The following is a 15,263-nucleotide window of genomic DNA, read 5'->3' on the forward strand; positions in this document are numbered from 1 at the left end:
CTTGGGTGGGGCCCTGCACCTGTGTGTTTAACCAGCCTCTGAGGTGTTTAACACCCCCAAAGTTTGGAAACCTCCAGAGTTTAAGGATCCCCAGTCATTGTTATCAAGGGCAAAAACACTTTTTAAAACATTTCATATCACGCTGGAACCAGGTGGGCAGTTTCTGCAGAAAGCCAGCAACACAACAGAAGCGTATGAGAAAATCATAGGATTGAAGGAGAGGGGTGCTGGCTGGGGAAGAAAGGTCAAGGCACACCAGAAGGAGAGAAATGCAGGAACAGTTTAGTTGGCAGGCTGAATATGCAATCACAGGCCAAGTTATGCAGTGACTTGAAGCCCAAGGTCATGGAATGCAAACAGTTCCTTGGGAACCTGAAAGGGTGGCACACATTTACAGGGAAAAGAACCTTGCTTCCAGAGTTCCTGTTCCAGCCAGGCTTCTGGCCAAATGTCTTGAGTCACAATCCCCTGGGATCCTGTTTCTACTGGGAACTGGCCCAGAGAAAGGCCTACCCTCCTCATCTACCTTTATAGACACATGGTGGAGCCAACGATGGCTCTCTGTGGATGAGATAACATTCAAAAATGCTTTCTAAAGCATAAAGCAGTAAACAAAGGTAAACCTTATTACTCTGATTCCCCTGGGTCTTGTCTTTCCTGATGCCTTCCACCATGACTGTTCTTAGGACACTCAGCTCCTTACAGGCTGGCATTGTGTCAGTTAACAGTTTGTAAGTGCTCAGCTATTTACATTGGCTCAGCTATTTACATTGAAGTCTTGAATATGAGGCAGCAGGCATTTTTTTCTTTTTTAAAATCAGTGTGCAGCCTTTTCTTCCTCCCCCCTCCCCCACTTCCTCCCTGAGTCATTGCTCATGAACTCTCTTCTCACAGATACTCCTGTCTTGACCGCCCACTAAATGGTTTTCTTATGCTGCAAGAAACAATTTGTTTCTTGCAGCATAAGGAACAAATATTTGCAAACAAATATTTCTGCTGGATGACTACCGCTCTTGAATTGAAACAGGGCCTCTATTAGAGGTGACTGATCTACCATATTCCAAACTCACCTTCTATTTTGTCTCTGTAAAGCACAAGATGGTTGTGGGGAAAAAAAAAACAAAAAACCCAACCAAACAAACAATCGAAAAAAACAACTGTTGCCCTTCAGGAAGTTGAAAAGTTTAGGGGTGAACATAAACATCCTGTGCTTTCTGTAAGCACTCACTTATTGATCATGAATCGATGTGACCTATTCTCAAAGGGGTGTTTATTTTCCCCCTCCAGTTATTGGTTCATTCCCTTGACAAATATTTCTTGAGAACTATCATGTAGTAGGCCCTCAGCTAGGCCCCAGGACTCCACTAGTGACCAAAATGGAAGAGATCCACAACACTGAAGAGCTCAGGTAAAAATGTCCCAAGATATTTCCTGCAAGGTAAATAGTACTTATGTATCTGGTATTATAGGACCAAAGTAGCAAACATGGAATATTTGGGGGTGAGGGTGGGAAAGGCACAGAATGCAATAAAATAGTTCTGGGAGTAAGAGTGCGTGGAATAGAACCCCTCTAATTCCTCCAGCACGGCATTCTTGCTTGGTCCCTCCCCGTATCATAATGCAAAGGCACTTGTGGTTGGAGTCCTAGAGGGAACGGAGACTGGAAAACAAAGCAAAATGAAACAAAACAAAACACAGTTGAGAGTGAGGCCTGACAAAAAGCCAAAGAAGATTAATTAGCTAAGAATTTTGCCTAGTGCTATTCAGCTTAGTGGAGCTATCTGGTCAATATAATTTATTCAGTACCATGGACCAGCATCCTTCGATGAGTTTTGAGTGTATAATATAATCCTTGATCAGCACTGAAAGAACTTTGAATATCTCTTAAGGCTGTTGAAATTTGTGAATTGGATTATTTAATGTTTTAAGTAGGTTTTACATTCACACAGTCCAAAATCTAAGAGGTACAAGAGTATAAGTGAAATGTCTCCCTTTTACTTCTGTTTTCTAATACCCAACACTCCTGTTCTGAAGGAATCGATTCAGTTTGGTCAATATCCTTGTTTTATCTATATTTTATGGATATAATAAGGAGGATTCTTGACTAGATTTCTAACTTGAGAATAGACCTCATCTTGGTCCTGTGGCAACCTGTCCTTCTAGACTGTATCCTGTTCTACAGGACTGACATGAATCAGAAGTTCAGATTTTATTTTTCAGATGAGTATAGGGTGAGCTGTTCTCAAGGGGGAAAAGAACGGGAAAAACAACTAGAAGAGGCATGAAAAAATATATTTTAGTATTAATACTCTTAAGAGTGTTTTATGCCATCAAACAGCCTCTGCCAAACAAAGTTATACTGTCAAGTTTTAAAAATCTTGTTTCCTAAGGAAAACTATACCTAGTTCTATTAAGATTATAAAAATAATAGGCCTTGTTAAGAGCTATGTAGTGTTCATTTAAACTTCACAACAGTCACACGTGGGTACATTTTATACATGAAGAAAATCAAAGCTAGACAAGCTAAGCAAATATTAAGTTTTCAAACCTAGATCAGGGCTCCAGAACCCTCACTCTTACTTTGCATGATACTCATTATCTATCCTAATAGAGAATAGCCAAAAAAGGCACATGGCAACATTTTGGGTTCATCCATTCTTGTTGATGTTTATTCAAAATCTTTTATTCTCAAATTTTAGGATCCATCAAAATCACTCATATTTAAATGCAGATTCCCAGGCCTCACCACTGACTTAGAGAATTAGAATCTCTGAGGGAAGGGCTCTGGACATGCTTATTCTAACCAGCACTTGGAATCACAGGCAGGTGACACTAAGGCAGGTGGCTGTAAGCATACTAACAAATGTACCTGTGATAGTTCGTGTTTTCCAAAGTTGGCCACAACCATATCTTCCATCACACACATACTGTGCTAGTTTCTAGAATCTCTCCACTCCCTTTTCAAGAGGTGGAGTCCATGCCACATACCTTGGAAACTGCGTGGGTTTTTGTGATTAGTCAACCAATAAATTATCATGGGAGATGCAATGTGACTCCCAGGGCTAGGTCAAAAAAGACGATTCAGCCTCTGTTTTTGCTAGCTAGAATAGTCGCCCATGGAATCTAGCCACCATGTACTGAGAAAGGCAAAGCTGCCCCAGGGAGAGGCCCACTTGGAGAGAAACTCATAGTCCGCATGAACTTGCCAGCAATGTGAGCCATCTTGGAAGTGGATCTGGGCCCATTCAGGCTGCCCAGGCTGACACAGCACAGCATGGGGCAGAGATGTGCCTTCCATGCCAAGCCCTGCCCGAATTGCAGATTCAAGAGCTAAGTAAATGATTGTTGTCGTTTTAAACAGTAAGGTTGAGCTGGTTTGTTAGGCAACAAGATAACTGGAAGAACACACTTCTAACCTAATAGTCATGCTGCTTTTCTTCCTATCAGGGTGAATTCTCCTGGGCCTTCTCTAAAATATTCTGAAAGTATCCTTGTCCGATGTCATTTACTATCCCAGATTCTTCTAATCACAGAACCACTCATTTCAGGCTTCTGGTTATGTGAAGTTCTCATTATTACCTCTGAGGCTTGGTTTCTCATCTAAAAAGCACTGGTAATAAGAGAACCTGCCTTATGAACTTTATAGTTAGATGAGGTAATCCATGTAATCATTTTGCATTGTGCCCCACACATGTTTTCTTATCATTTTTACTAGGTTTCTTGCACTCATAGTCTCCACTTCTTTAATGCTCTCTCTCTTTCTCTACATATAAATAGATGTAGATACAGACATAGATATACAATTATTTTCTTGTAGTCCAGTGCCATTTCACAGGCTATTTACTATGCCTGACATGCTCTTCCCTACCAAGTCGGTTAGACTCTCATTTATCCTTGAAGTACTTCACTTCTTCGGGAAACCTTTTCTGACTTGTCAATCAATTAATGCCCCTGTGGGCTCAAACAGCGCCTTGGAGGAACCTCTATTATATCCCTTAACACACTGGGTTGTAATTAATTGTTTACTTGTCTCTCTACTCTATTGGACTCTAAGTTACTTGCAGGCAGTTACGGTCTTTATATTCTCAACCCCCAACACAGCACCTGGCACTCTTTATTCACCGTCTACTGTCTGTGCTGTGCTAGGAAAAACTGTGGTTAAGCAGTTAAGGGGTCCATGTTTTGGGAGACACGCCTAGGATCAAAACAGCTCCACTTTCTCCTGCATAACCTTGGAAAAAGTTAACGTTTCTGAACCTCATTTGTAAAGTGGACATTGTAAAGTGGAGACAACATTTTAAGATTGCTGTGAAGATGAATTAAAATAAAACCCGTGAAAAAACTATCTATAGCAAGCAAGCAATCACCAGGATGTCACAAAATGCTTCCCGAACAATCCCATTTTCAGGTACCGCCACTCTAATCTTCCTTTAGAGCCTTGCGCTCCATGGGTAATCCCTCTTTTAGGGATTACTCTGGGCTCCCTAATCCTGTCCTTGGTCATTCTTCCAGCTAGCAACTCTGCGTCTCAACCACGAGGTCCGGGCGTTCAGAAGCCACTTCCCTGCCCCCAACTCTCTCCAAACCCTTTCTTTCAGCTTTCTCTGGGTTTTAAGGGGACCGATTTATGTGAAATTTAAATATCAAAATTTAAATATCAAAATTCTCTGGCTAGGGTTTTCCCGGATAACTTCCGAAGCCCGCATTTACGAGTTTGGCTACTGAGTTCCCATCTTCCACTTCCCTTAAAGGAAGGGGTCCGCAGCTCAGCTTCACCGCAGTCGTTCACCGCAGCGCCAACTGCGGCCGCGCGCAATGCAGGAACGTTGAATGAACCAAAAAACTAGCGGCTGAATGAATGGGCTGCGTCCGCGCCCGGGCCTCTGTTACGTCGCCCACTGGTGCGGGCGGGGCGCCGGCCCCACAGTCCCACCACCGCGCGGCGAGCTCCGCCACGAGCGCCGGAGCTCCGCGCCGCCCGGCGCCGCCTCCCCCAACTCTCTGCCCCACCGGGACTCGTCACTTCCGCCATCCCCAGGCCGGGGTTGGGGCGGGGAACGCGGGGGAGGGGGCCAGGTCCGAGGGAAGCCCGCCCGCGCGCGAGCAGGGACTACATTTCCCGAGGGGCCTCGGCGGCGGCGGCGGCGGCGGCGGGCGCGGCAACGTCCCCCGGAAGTGGAGCCCTGGACTTCCACTCGTGCGTGAGGCGAGCGGAGCCAGAGTCGAGACCAGAGGCCGAACTCGGGATCTGACAAGATGGCCGGGCTGCCCCGCAGGATTATCAAGGTAACCGCCCAGGCCAACCCCCGGCTCTGTGCTCTGCTCTTGCCCGCTCGGCGGACCCGGCGGCGCGGCTCCTCGCTTCCTTCGGCCCGCGGCCGGCGCAGGGAGGCCCGAGGCCAGCGCGGAGAGGGTCTGGCCGCGGCGGCGAGGGAAGTCAGGCGCTGGGGAGGGGGCTCCGGGGAGACTTCCGGCCGCGGTGGGGCAGCCGGGCGGCGGAGACCGGGGGCTTCCAGGTGGCCGCCCCGCAGGCGGGGAAGGCCCGGCCTGCACATTGGCGGAGGGTGGGGCCGCTGGGTTGCGGGGCTCTGGTCTCGGGTGCGGGCCGGTGCGGGCCTCTGCAGTCTCTCAGACCACCTGGGAGGAGGCCGCGGGCGCGCGGGAATCGCGGCGGGGCCCGGACTTCGGGCGGGAGCTGTGGCCCGACACAGCTCCTCAGCCCTGGAGCCTTCTTTTGGGCCGGGCGGGAGCGCGGGGGTGCGGAAGCCCCGGATTCAGAATGAATGAACCAGGAGAATGAGGCCGGGCGGGGCCCTATGCACCGGGAGGCGGCTCCGGGAGGGCCGCGCGTCCTGCAGCAGTAGGCACATGTCCGCCGCTGGCTGCTGGGGTCCGGGGACGTGGGGCTCCGCGTCCCGCTGCCCTCGCTTTCGTGATCTCCTCCCTTTTAAATACGTTTCCGCCCGTTATCTCTGTGAAGTGATTTTACTCTGGTTGGCAAACTCTGAGAGCTGTTTTTGCTCAGAGGGAATAGTTTAACACAGCATTGGGGGAGGGGAGGGGCAGCGCAGGTATGGGAGACTGAAATCCTTTGCCTCTTGATTTTATGCACTTTTAATTTTAAACCATTCTTCGGCTCTTTATAAATACTACACTTTGACAAATGCATATGGAAGCATGGAAATCGACATACTTGTTTTGTAAATTCTTTACGTAATATCAGGTCCTCAGATGTGCAATATTTCTTGCAGTGCACAAAAACAAAACCTTGAACTTTCTTGTCATTTTTAATCAAAATTTTCGTTGCACCTCTATTGCTCAGAACCTCAGAACCTCTGTATGCGAGTTAAAGTGACTAACTTGCAGCATCGTTTCCTTGGCATAGCCTGGTTTGTTCTTCCAAAGTTTGCGGGGAGATTCATAGCAAGCCCAGGATCTTTTGAAGGATGATGTATTGTGTAGTGCTTCGTGCAATTGCACTTAAATATATCTGAGATGGCGAGGGTATCTCTAACCTAAAAGGTGCTTGATTTGGAGAAATAAGACGTTTTATGTGGTAGAAATTCTTAGAAATCAGGGAAGTAGCGTAGATTGTCATGGTATGCTGGAGTTTAATAAAGTGAACCTTCATAGTGAGAAATTTGTTGTATTATGGATTTGTCTCAGATTCTGCACAAGGCAGTTTAATTGCTGTGTGCACTGGATGGTTCTTAACGATGTAGTTTTGCTCATGTGGCCACATCATGTTTATTTAAGGCCCAGTTGAAAATGAGGGATAGAGGATCCCTCATTTAAATTTTTGTTTTCTGTATTTGGGTCATCAACTACATAATACGAATTGATATTCAAGATAATTCTCCAGAACACGTAATGAATTAAAGATTTAACATTTTTTTTTTCCAGTTTGCTTGACTCTGGACATATTCTGCAGTAATACAAAAGCCTTGGATGGAAAAATAAATTCTGTGAAACTTTGTTTAATGAAGTTACAGAAATGACTTATGACAGTGAATTGAGGTCCTCATAATTTAGTTCATTTGGCACACAATAATTTAGTTTACACTAGGTATTTTCATTTTACTACTTAACCAAGACAGTGATAACTCATGATCATGATTTTACAGTATCTTGTGGGTAGCACATCTCTATTAAGGGGGCTTGATTTGAGTTTTATCTTGTAAAAGTTAAGTGGTTTAACTTCAATGCCTTTTATAGCTTATCTTAAAAGAACTGTTTTCTCCAATCCCTTGGAAAGATTACAAGCCTGTAATGTTTTTCCTAGTGCCTGTTGTTGTTATGTTATGTATATTTTCCTTTACTCAGTAAAAGTGTTTTTAATGAATTTATTTTTTAATTTTCTAAAATTTACTCGCAAGTTAGTTAGCATATAGTGCAGTAATGATTTCAGGAGTAGAATCCAGTGATTCATCCCCTACATATAACAGCCAGTGCAAAAATGTTTGTTTTTTAATTAAAATTTTTTTATAAGTTTGCCTCCTCTTTGTCAACCACAATACAAGGTTCCATATAGAATGTGATGGTGGTGGTGGTGGTGGACAGCTAATAATAGGATGCTGTTTACCTCCAACTGGTCATTATCTACATTTGCAAAATTCTTTTATTTTTAAGTAATCTCTACACCCAGTGTGGGGCTTGAACCCACGACCCTGAGATCAAGAGTTGCATGCTCCACTGACTGAGCCAGCCAGGCACCCCTACATTTGCAAAATTCTTGAACCTTTTGATACTTGCAGATCTTGATCTTGTGAAGTAGACTACCTTTTATAGTCTAGAAATCATTCAAATGACTTTCCTGGGGCCTTAAAACTGGCAAGAGGCAGAACTTGGATTTTGACCTGGTGTGACCTTCCCTTGCCTCTTATTATAATGAAATTACATAATGTATGTAAACATACCTTGACAACTGAAAATAACTATACAAATATAAGGTGATTTTTTGAATTACTCTTCACACATTTACTGTCCCACTCAGATTCCCCTATACAATCCACTAGCAAATTCTCTAGGCACTTAACTTTCAAAGTACATTCTTTTTTTTTAAGTTTGTTTATTAAAAATTTTTTTCTTATGTTTATTTTATTTTTGAGAGAGAGAGTGACAGAGCATGAGCAGGTGAGGGGCAGAGAGGGAAACACAGAATCTGAAGCAGGCTCCAGGCTCTGAGCTGTCAGCACAGAGCCCAGCGCCGGGCTTGGCTCAAACCAAGAGATCATGAACCACGAGATCATGACCTGAGCTGAAGTCAGGGGTTTAACCCACTGAGCCACCCAGGTGCCCCTAAATTTTATTTTGAGAGAGAGAATGTGCATGCACGCCCTGCGTGAACACACATGGGAAGGGCAGAGAGAGAATCCGAAGCAGGCTCTGCACTATCAGTGCAGAGCCAGATAATGGGGCTCAAACTCACAAATCGTAGATCAAGACCTGAGCTGAAATCAGGAGTCAGACAGACGCTTAACCTGCTGATCCACCCAGACATATTTTATCAGACACATTTACTCATCTCTCTGAAATCACTTTTCAGTTCTATCATTTGCTGCCTAGTCTACTGTATTAGCCTCCTAAGCAGCTGCTAGTGTTACCTTTTAAAATACAGATCATGTCACTCCCCTTCTCAGAACTCTACAAAGGTTCGCCATCACATTTAGAATAAAATCTGGACTCCCCCCACCCCCACTTAGTTTCAAGGTCTGCCTTACATCTTCCTACCTCGGAGGTCATCTCCTGTGTGTCTCTCCTTGGGTCACTCCACTGCAGCCACACTGTTGCTTTGCTGTACACTGAACAATAAGAGACTAAGTTTGTTCCAGTCACAGGGCTTTCCTTCTGTTTACTGCATTGCTTGTTTTGGCTTATTGTTCAGTTCTTGACTCACGTGTCACCTCAAAACACAGTTTTCCTCTCCCCCTCCTCTGTAGTTCCTCTTTATTCCCTTTATTTCCCTCTCTGTGTAGCAGTTATCACTATTTGAAGTTATATTTTATACCATTTATCTCTGCTCCTACTAAATCTCCATGAAGACAGGGATTCTTAGAATACTTGGGCATTGCTCTAATATCTAAAGGATGTGGTAGGCACTGAACCGTTGGTTGAATGAATGAATGTGCTTTAATTTCTGGAAGACGTTTTAGGAGAGTTAGGCTATATCATAACTTGACATTGTTATTGCTTAGTAGATTCTGTCTAAACCAGTGTCTGAGCTAAAAGTCAATCTCTGAGCTAAAAGTTAATCTCTACTTCATTGAAAAGTAAGTCGATTTTTTATTCTGTCTAATAGGGAATACATACGTAGAGCACAGCACTTGAAAGGTTCTAAAGGGTATATGGAGAAAATTAATACTCTCCTCTGTCCTTCAGCATTGAAGTTCTCCTGCCCAGACAACCATTATTTTTATTGTGTTCTTCCAGAAAGACAGAGAGACTTAGTATGTATATAGTAGGTTTGTTCCCCTCCTCCTGTTGCTAATACCTTACTTAGTCTTTTCCCTCCAAACCAATATATCTTTGAGGTGACCCATTTTTTTTTAATGTTTATTTTTGAGACAGAGAGCGAGCAGGGGAGGGTCAGAGAGAGAGGGAGACACAGAATCCGAAACAGCCTCCACGCTCTGAGCGGGCAGCACAGAACCTGATGCCGTGCTCGAACCCACATACCATGAGATCGTGACCCGAGCTGAAGTCCGATGCCTAACCGACTGAGCCACCCAGGCACCCCCGGGTGACTCCTTTTTTAAAGGGGTTCTTTGTGGAACCGTATGGTTAGACCTTATTGCTGACTTTTAGATTGTCCTCCAAATTTGCATGCAAACAGTGCTGTAATAGTCTCATAGTTAGAGGTATTTTGTACACATGTGAGTTACAGTGAATCTTGGCAGTTTCATGTTTTGCTAGAATTTTTAGAATTTGCTTTTTTCTCTTTTCCTGGGCCAGAGCTTTTTTAGTCTCTCAAAGTGACTGAGCAATTAAAGCTTGAAATCACATTAAAAGACACCTAAAATAAAAGGTCCTCCCTAACCTACTCGTCATAAAGAATTACAGTTACTTGGGGGGCAGATAAATGAGATCTGTCGTTGTGGCCTTGGTCAAAAATTTATTTCAGATTTACATGTTACGTTAAGAGTGGTGTTCTTTTGGGGTGCCTGGGTGGCTCCGTTGGTTGAGTGTCTAACTTCTGCTCAGGTCGTGATCTTGTGGCTTGTGGGTTTGAGCCCTGTGTCGGGCACTGTGCTGACAGCTCAGAGCCTGGAGCCTGCTTCAGATTCTGTGTCTCTCTCTTTCTCTGCTCATCCTCCACTCATGCCCTGTCTTTGTCTCTTTCACTCTCAAAAATAAACAAAAAAATAAAAAAATAGAGTGATGTTCTTTTGTCTTCTCAAAATAAATCATGAAAACTAAAATATAGCCTTAAGAAACAGTAGTTAACTTACTCAAGGAGTTGACTTATTTGATTAAAACCTGGCAAACCAACCTGCTTAGATTAGATTTTTATTCTTCTGTTGGTGAGGTTTGGTTCCAGATTTTTAAAAACCTGATGTGATCTGACTCTGCATTTAGGCTTGAGTTGTGTATACTGTTTACTTTAATAATTTTGATTTTTAAAAATACAGATGTCACTTTTTCCCTATCACTGTTTATTTTCCTTATTTATTTTTTGAGAGAGGAGAGAGAGAGAGAATGGGACAGACAGAACACGTGCATGTGTGTGTGCGTGAGCAGGGGAGGGGCAGAGGAAGAAGGAGAGAGAGAATCTTAAGCAGGCTCCATGCTTAGCTCAGCCTGAGCTGAAATCAAGAGTATGGTGCTTAACCAACTGAGCCACCCAGGCCCCCCCTCCCCCAGCACTATTTAAAAGCCACTCATTTGATCATTGGATATCTATTCTAGTATATAAGGTAGTTTTTACTAAGAAAAATTATTTAGGAAACTGGCCCTTTTTTTAAGCCTTGAAAGTTCAATAATGTTTTTTTCCCATTTAAAAAAAAGCCATGAAATCCTTACGTGATGAGGATGGACTTGTTATATGTAATTAAAACATCCTTAGGAAACTGATAAACTTTTATAGTAAATATTTGACCAGAAACAGTGTGATTCTTGGCTCTTTTGGTTGTTGTCCCAATTTAAGAATTTTCTGACCATCCTAGGAAAATAAGCCTTACTTTTGCGGGTGACTTCTGGGGATTCAGATTTTTTTTTTTTTTAAAGTTCATTTATTTTTAGAGAGTGTGCACATTCTAGTGCTGGAGAGGGGCAGAGACAAAGAATCCCAAGCAGGCTCTGCCCCGTAGAGTATGCCAAAATCTAGTCAGGACGTTAAACCAGCTGAGCCACCTAGGTGCGTTGGGATTCAGATTCTTGACAAGCTTATTTGTAAATCATCTTGGTCTCCATGGATTCCAGGTTAAGAATCCCTGGACTACTTTTGGTAGTGATTAAACTTTCAGGTTATAAGGATATTGTTTAATATACTGCCTAATGTTTTGATTATGAAATGTGGGCATAATTGAAAGTAAATTAAAAATAGTTATTTATTTTTTAAGTTTATTTTGAGAGAGCATGAGCAGGGGAAGGACAGAGAGAGGGAGAATCTGAAGTGGGCTCTGTGCTGTCCGTGCAGAGCCCCATGCAGGCTCAAACCTATGAAACTGTAAGATCATGACCTGAGCCAAAATCCAGAGCCTAATGCTTAACTGACTGAGCCATCCAGGCGCCTCTCTGGTGTTATTTAAGCTTCTCTCTGTCAAGCACTTTCTTCAGTCCAGGTTGATCAGCTCTCCCACAATAGAAACTGAGTTTTGTCAGATTATCAAGCATTGCCTGAGTATCCACCATGCTGACTAATTATGGCATCAGAAATATGCATTTGGTTAGCAGAAGTTCATAATTTTTTCCACACTTGTGACCACTTCATAGGCATAGAGTTTTACACGTTAGAATGCCGATTGTTTTCATTCTCTGATGAGTCTGTAGGCAAAGAAGTTGGATAACTAGGATTCTGCTTACAAGTTGATATCTTTGCTTTTCCCCTCTATACCTTATAGGATGGTTTACTTGCGTGTAAGTGGTTTTAAGAAGAAAGTAAGTTGTGCTACAGATTCAGGTAGTATGGATTGTGAACATAACATTTAAATCTGTTATCATGAGTTACAGATACGTATGCACTAGAGAAATACAGAAACAAGGAGATGAGGATAGCATCCACCAGGGCTTTGGGCATTACAGTTGTAGTAATCACAGTTTTGATGCAGGTGCCTAATTACTATATAATTTCATTTTCCAAAAACAAAATAGATCTGAAAGGCGTATGTAGTAATTTTATATCAAGAATACTCCTGTATGAAAGAAGAGTTGGACTTGTATTTTATTATATAGTTGAAATTTTCTTTGCAAATTTAGGGTATGAAGGACATCAGCATGAATATATAAATTAGGAGGTGGAATAATAGGGAATCAGTTAACTTCACCTGAAGTCTTAGCAATTTCTAAAAATGCTTCCTAAGTGACTTTTTTTTTTTTTTTTAATGTTAAATAGTTCTCTTTAATTTGTGGATTAGATATGATGTAAGATCACCATAGTCTGAGAACTGGTCCTAGCATCTCTGGTGGCAGAAACTATTATGTGATTGGATGAGCCCTCAGAGAATCAACAGAAAGACTTCTTTGTCTTTCAGAGCTGTACCACACTATTCAGGGTATTGTATATTTGCTAAAGTCCTGGTTGTAGCTATTCTAAAATCCCCTGAGGATCCTTAGAGATCAAAATTTTTATAATTCTGACTTGGCCTACAACTCAGATGTTTCTAAATTATTAGGATTCAGCTATAATATAACATATTATATATATGTTATTATATAATAACATAATAAATATAATATGTTATTTATTATAAATAAATAAGTGTAATCTCTGTGCCCAACTTCAGACTCGAACTCATGACCCCGAGATCAAGAGTCGCATGCTCTATTGACTGAGCCAGCCTAGTGTCTCTAAAGTGCTTTTAGACATTGGTTTCAGAATCTAATGTTGACATATTTTGCTTTTTGGCTATTTCCTGTTGAGATTTTAAACTCTTAGTTTTCAGTATGTGTCTCTCAGTAATTTGGTCTGTTTTGGGCCAATCTGTTTTTTATTTTCAAAGTCTTTACAATCTAGTAACTGAAGGCATTGTACAATACCAGGAAAATACTAGAAGGAAGCATAACATGTTATTTTTATGTTTTGAGACTATGGGTGCCTTTATTTCTTCACAACTTTTAAAGATGTTTTCATTTATTCTAAGGAAAATGTCCCCATAAAGTCTGTGTTTTTATGACCCTTAAGGACATTACCATCCACTTCACCCCCTTAAAATAGGGCAGGGACAAAAGTGACTTTAGTAAGCTATTTAAGAGCCCAATACCGAGTTTCATTTTTCCATAACATTGCAATTTGTCTGCCTTTTTATTATCCTTTTTTAAAAATCCATTCTTAAGGCATGTTTCAGTTCAATTAAATGGGCATTTATTGAAATGCATAATGCATATTTAGCTCTAAGCTAGGTGAACAAGAAAGACATCCCTGTCTAAAGACAATCCCTGTCTAAGAAACACGTCATGAAACAAGAAATTAGGTGAGGTGAGTTGTGAGAGAAGATATACATGAGATTTACCCTAGTCTGAGGGTCCAGGAAAGTAAGGATGAGAGAATGTTATTAAAGTTGAAGAGAAGGAGGGAGTGAGTTTGGGTAGATGGAATAGCAGGTAGGAAAGCTGGAAGGAGAAAGGGAGTGGGAGAAAGTGCACAAAAGTATAGCATATTCCAGAAATCCAGTATGTGTGATGGATAGGGTCTTATATATAATTATCAAGTTCCCACAAGAACTATTAGTGTCCAAATACTACGTGTAGAGAGTTGACATCAAGAACTGTTGGGCAAAGAAAGCATTGTTAAGTTTTGAATTGTTAAATTCAGACTTAGGGTATGAATCATTCACCAGAATGCCGTGTGGCAACTGTTCTTGAAGTGAGATTGGTCATACGGTTTTTATTATGTAAGGAAGACATCTTTTATTGAGCACTTACTATGTATGATGCATTGTTCTAAGCATGTTACATGCATTAATTTATTTAATTCCAACAGCAATCCTATGATATGGATGTTAGTATTAGTCCTGCATTACAGATATAGAAGCCTGCACAGAGGTGTTAAATGGTTGGCGGAGCTGTGATACGAACCTCTGCAGTCTAAATCTATAGACTGCAGGTGCTGTAGATGGAAGGCGCCAGAGCTTATCTGCCCCTCGATAATAACTGGCACTGTATGTATTTTTATATTTTATCATTTGGACAGATGAAGTGGAAAAACATGTTCATGTGCAGAGTCTAAGTGCTTAGCTTTCTTCTTTTTCATCAGAAGTCTCCTTATTGCAGTTTAATTAGAGGCTTTTGCACAAGTGAGTCCCTGTTTAGTAATAGTTTCACATAGGACGGAATGCCTCTGGTCTGGGGCGGTATATTCCTCTCCTGCCCTTCTGAATCCTTGCATTTGGGGAAGTTTGGGGTTCTGGTGAGAAGGAACTAAAGAGCAGCTATTCCCTTCTTTCTTGCTATTTCTTACTAGCAAAATACATTTGAGGTATCACTGCATCAGAGCATAGTGTCTCTAATGTTAATTTTAAACGATATTTTCACCCAGGGGCACCTGGGTGGCTTAGTTGGTTAAATATGCAACTCCTGATCTCAGCTCATCTCGGGGTCATGAGTTCAAGCTCTGCGTAGGGCTCCATGCTGGGAGTGGAGCCTACTTAAAAAAAATTTTTTTTTCACTCATTAAGCCTAAAAATAGATTAGAATTATTACACTCATTTATACATTAAATTGAATTTTGTGTTTTCAACCCACGGTGGATATTTGTGTCTGACTGTTTTCCTCACTCTCATTTGGAGAGAGTAGGGAAGAGTGCTGTTCCAGTAGAATTTTCCCTACACACCTGCATATACTAGAATTCTTGTTTTGGCTTTTTAGAAAAGTCATTTTTTACAGTTGGAGGCACAGTGATTTACAGCTGTAAAGCTTGCAGTTTCTTGCCTTTACATTTTTTCAAATAAAGCACTCTGTCCACCCTGTCTTTATTGGTGCCCTTCAGGAAAGGGTTAAGCTGTGCTGCAAGCTCCATTCAGGTTCCTACCACTGATACGTTGGAGATCAGTGAATACTTGGCCAAACCTCGCCTGTTTCCTGTCAGAATCTTCTCCCAGTTTCATTGG

At 42.1% G+C, this 15,263-nt stretch overlaps 1 protein-coding gene across 1 annotated transcript in view; it reads left to right on the forward strand.

The window, feature by feature from the left end:
- Nucleotides 1–5,073: 5,073 nt before the first annotated feature.
- Nucleotides 5,074–15,263, forward strand: part of UBE2N (ubiquitin conjugating enzyme E2 N) — a 35,968-nt gene continuing 25,778 nt past the window's right edge. Inside the window, exon 1 of the mRNA XM_019446426.2 lies at nt 5,074–5,286. Within this exon, the coding sequence (XP_019301971.1) occupies nt 5,257–5,286 (30 nt within the window). The 5' untranslated portion in view covers nt 5,074–5,256. The remainder of the gene's footprint in view (nt 5,287–15,263) is intronic.

The sequence above is a fragment of the Panthera pardus genome, unplaced genomic scaffold, assembly GCF_024362965.1.
Source record: "Panthera pardus isolate Hobbes unplaced genomic scaffold, ASM2436296v1 HiC_scaffold_6, whole genome shotgun sequence".
Classification (NCBI taxonomy): domain Eukaryota; kingdom Metazoa; phylum Chordata; class Mammalia; order Carnivora; family Felidae; genus Panthera; species Panthera pardus.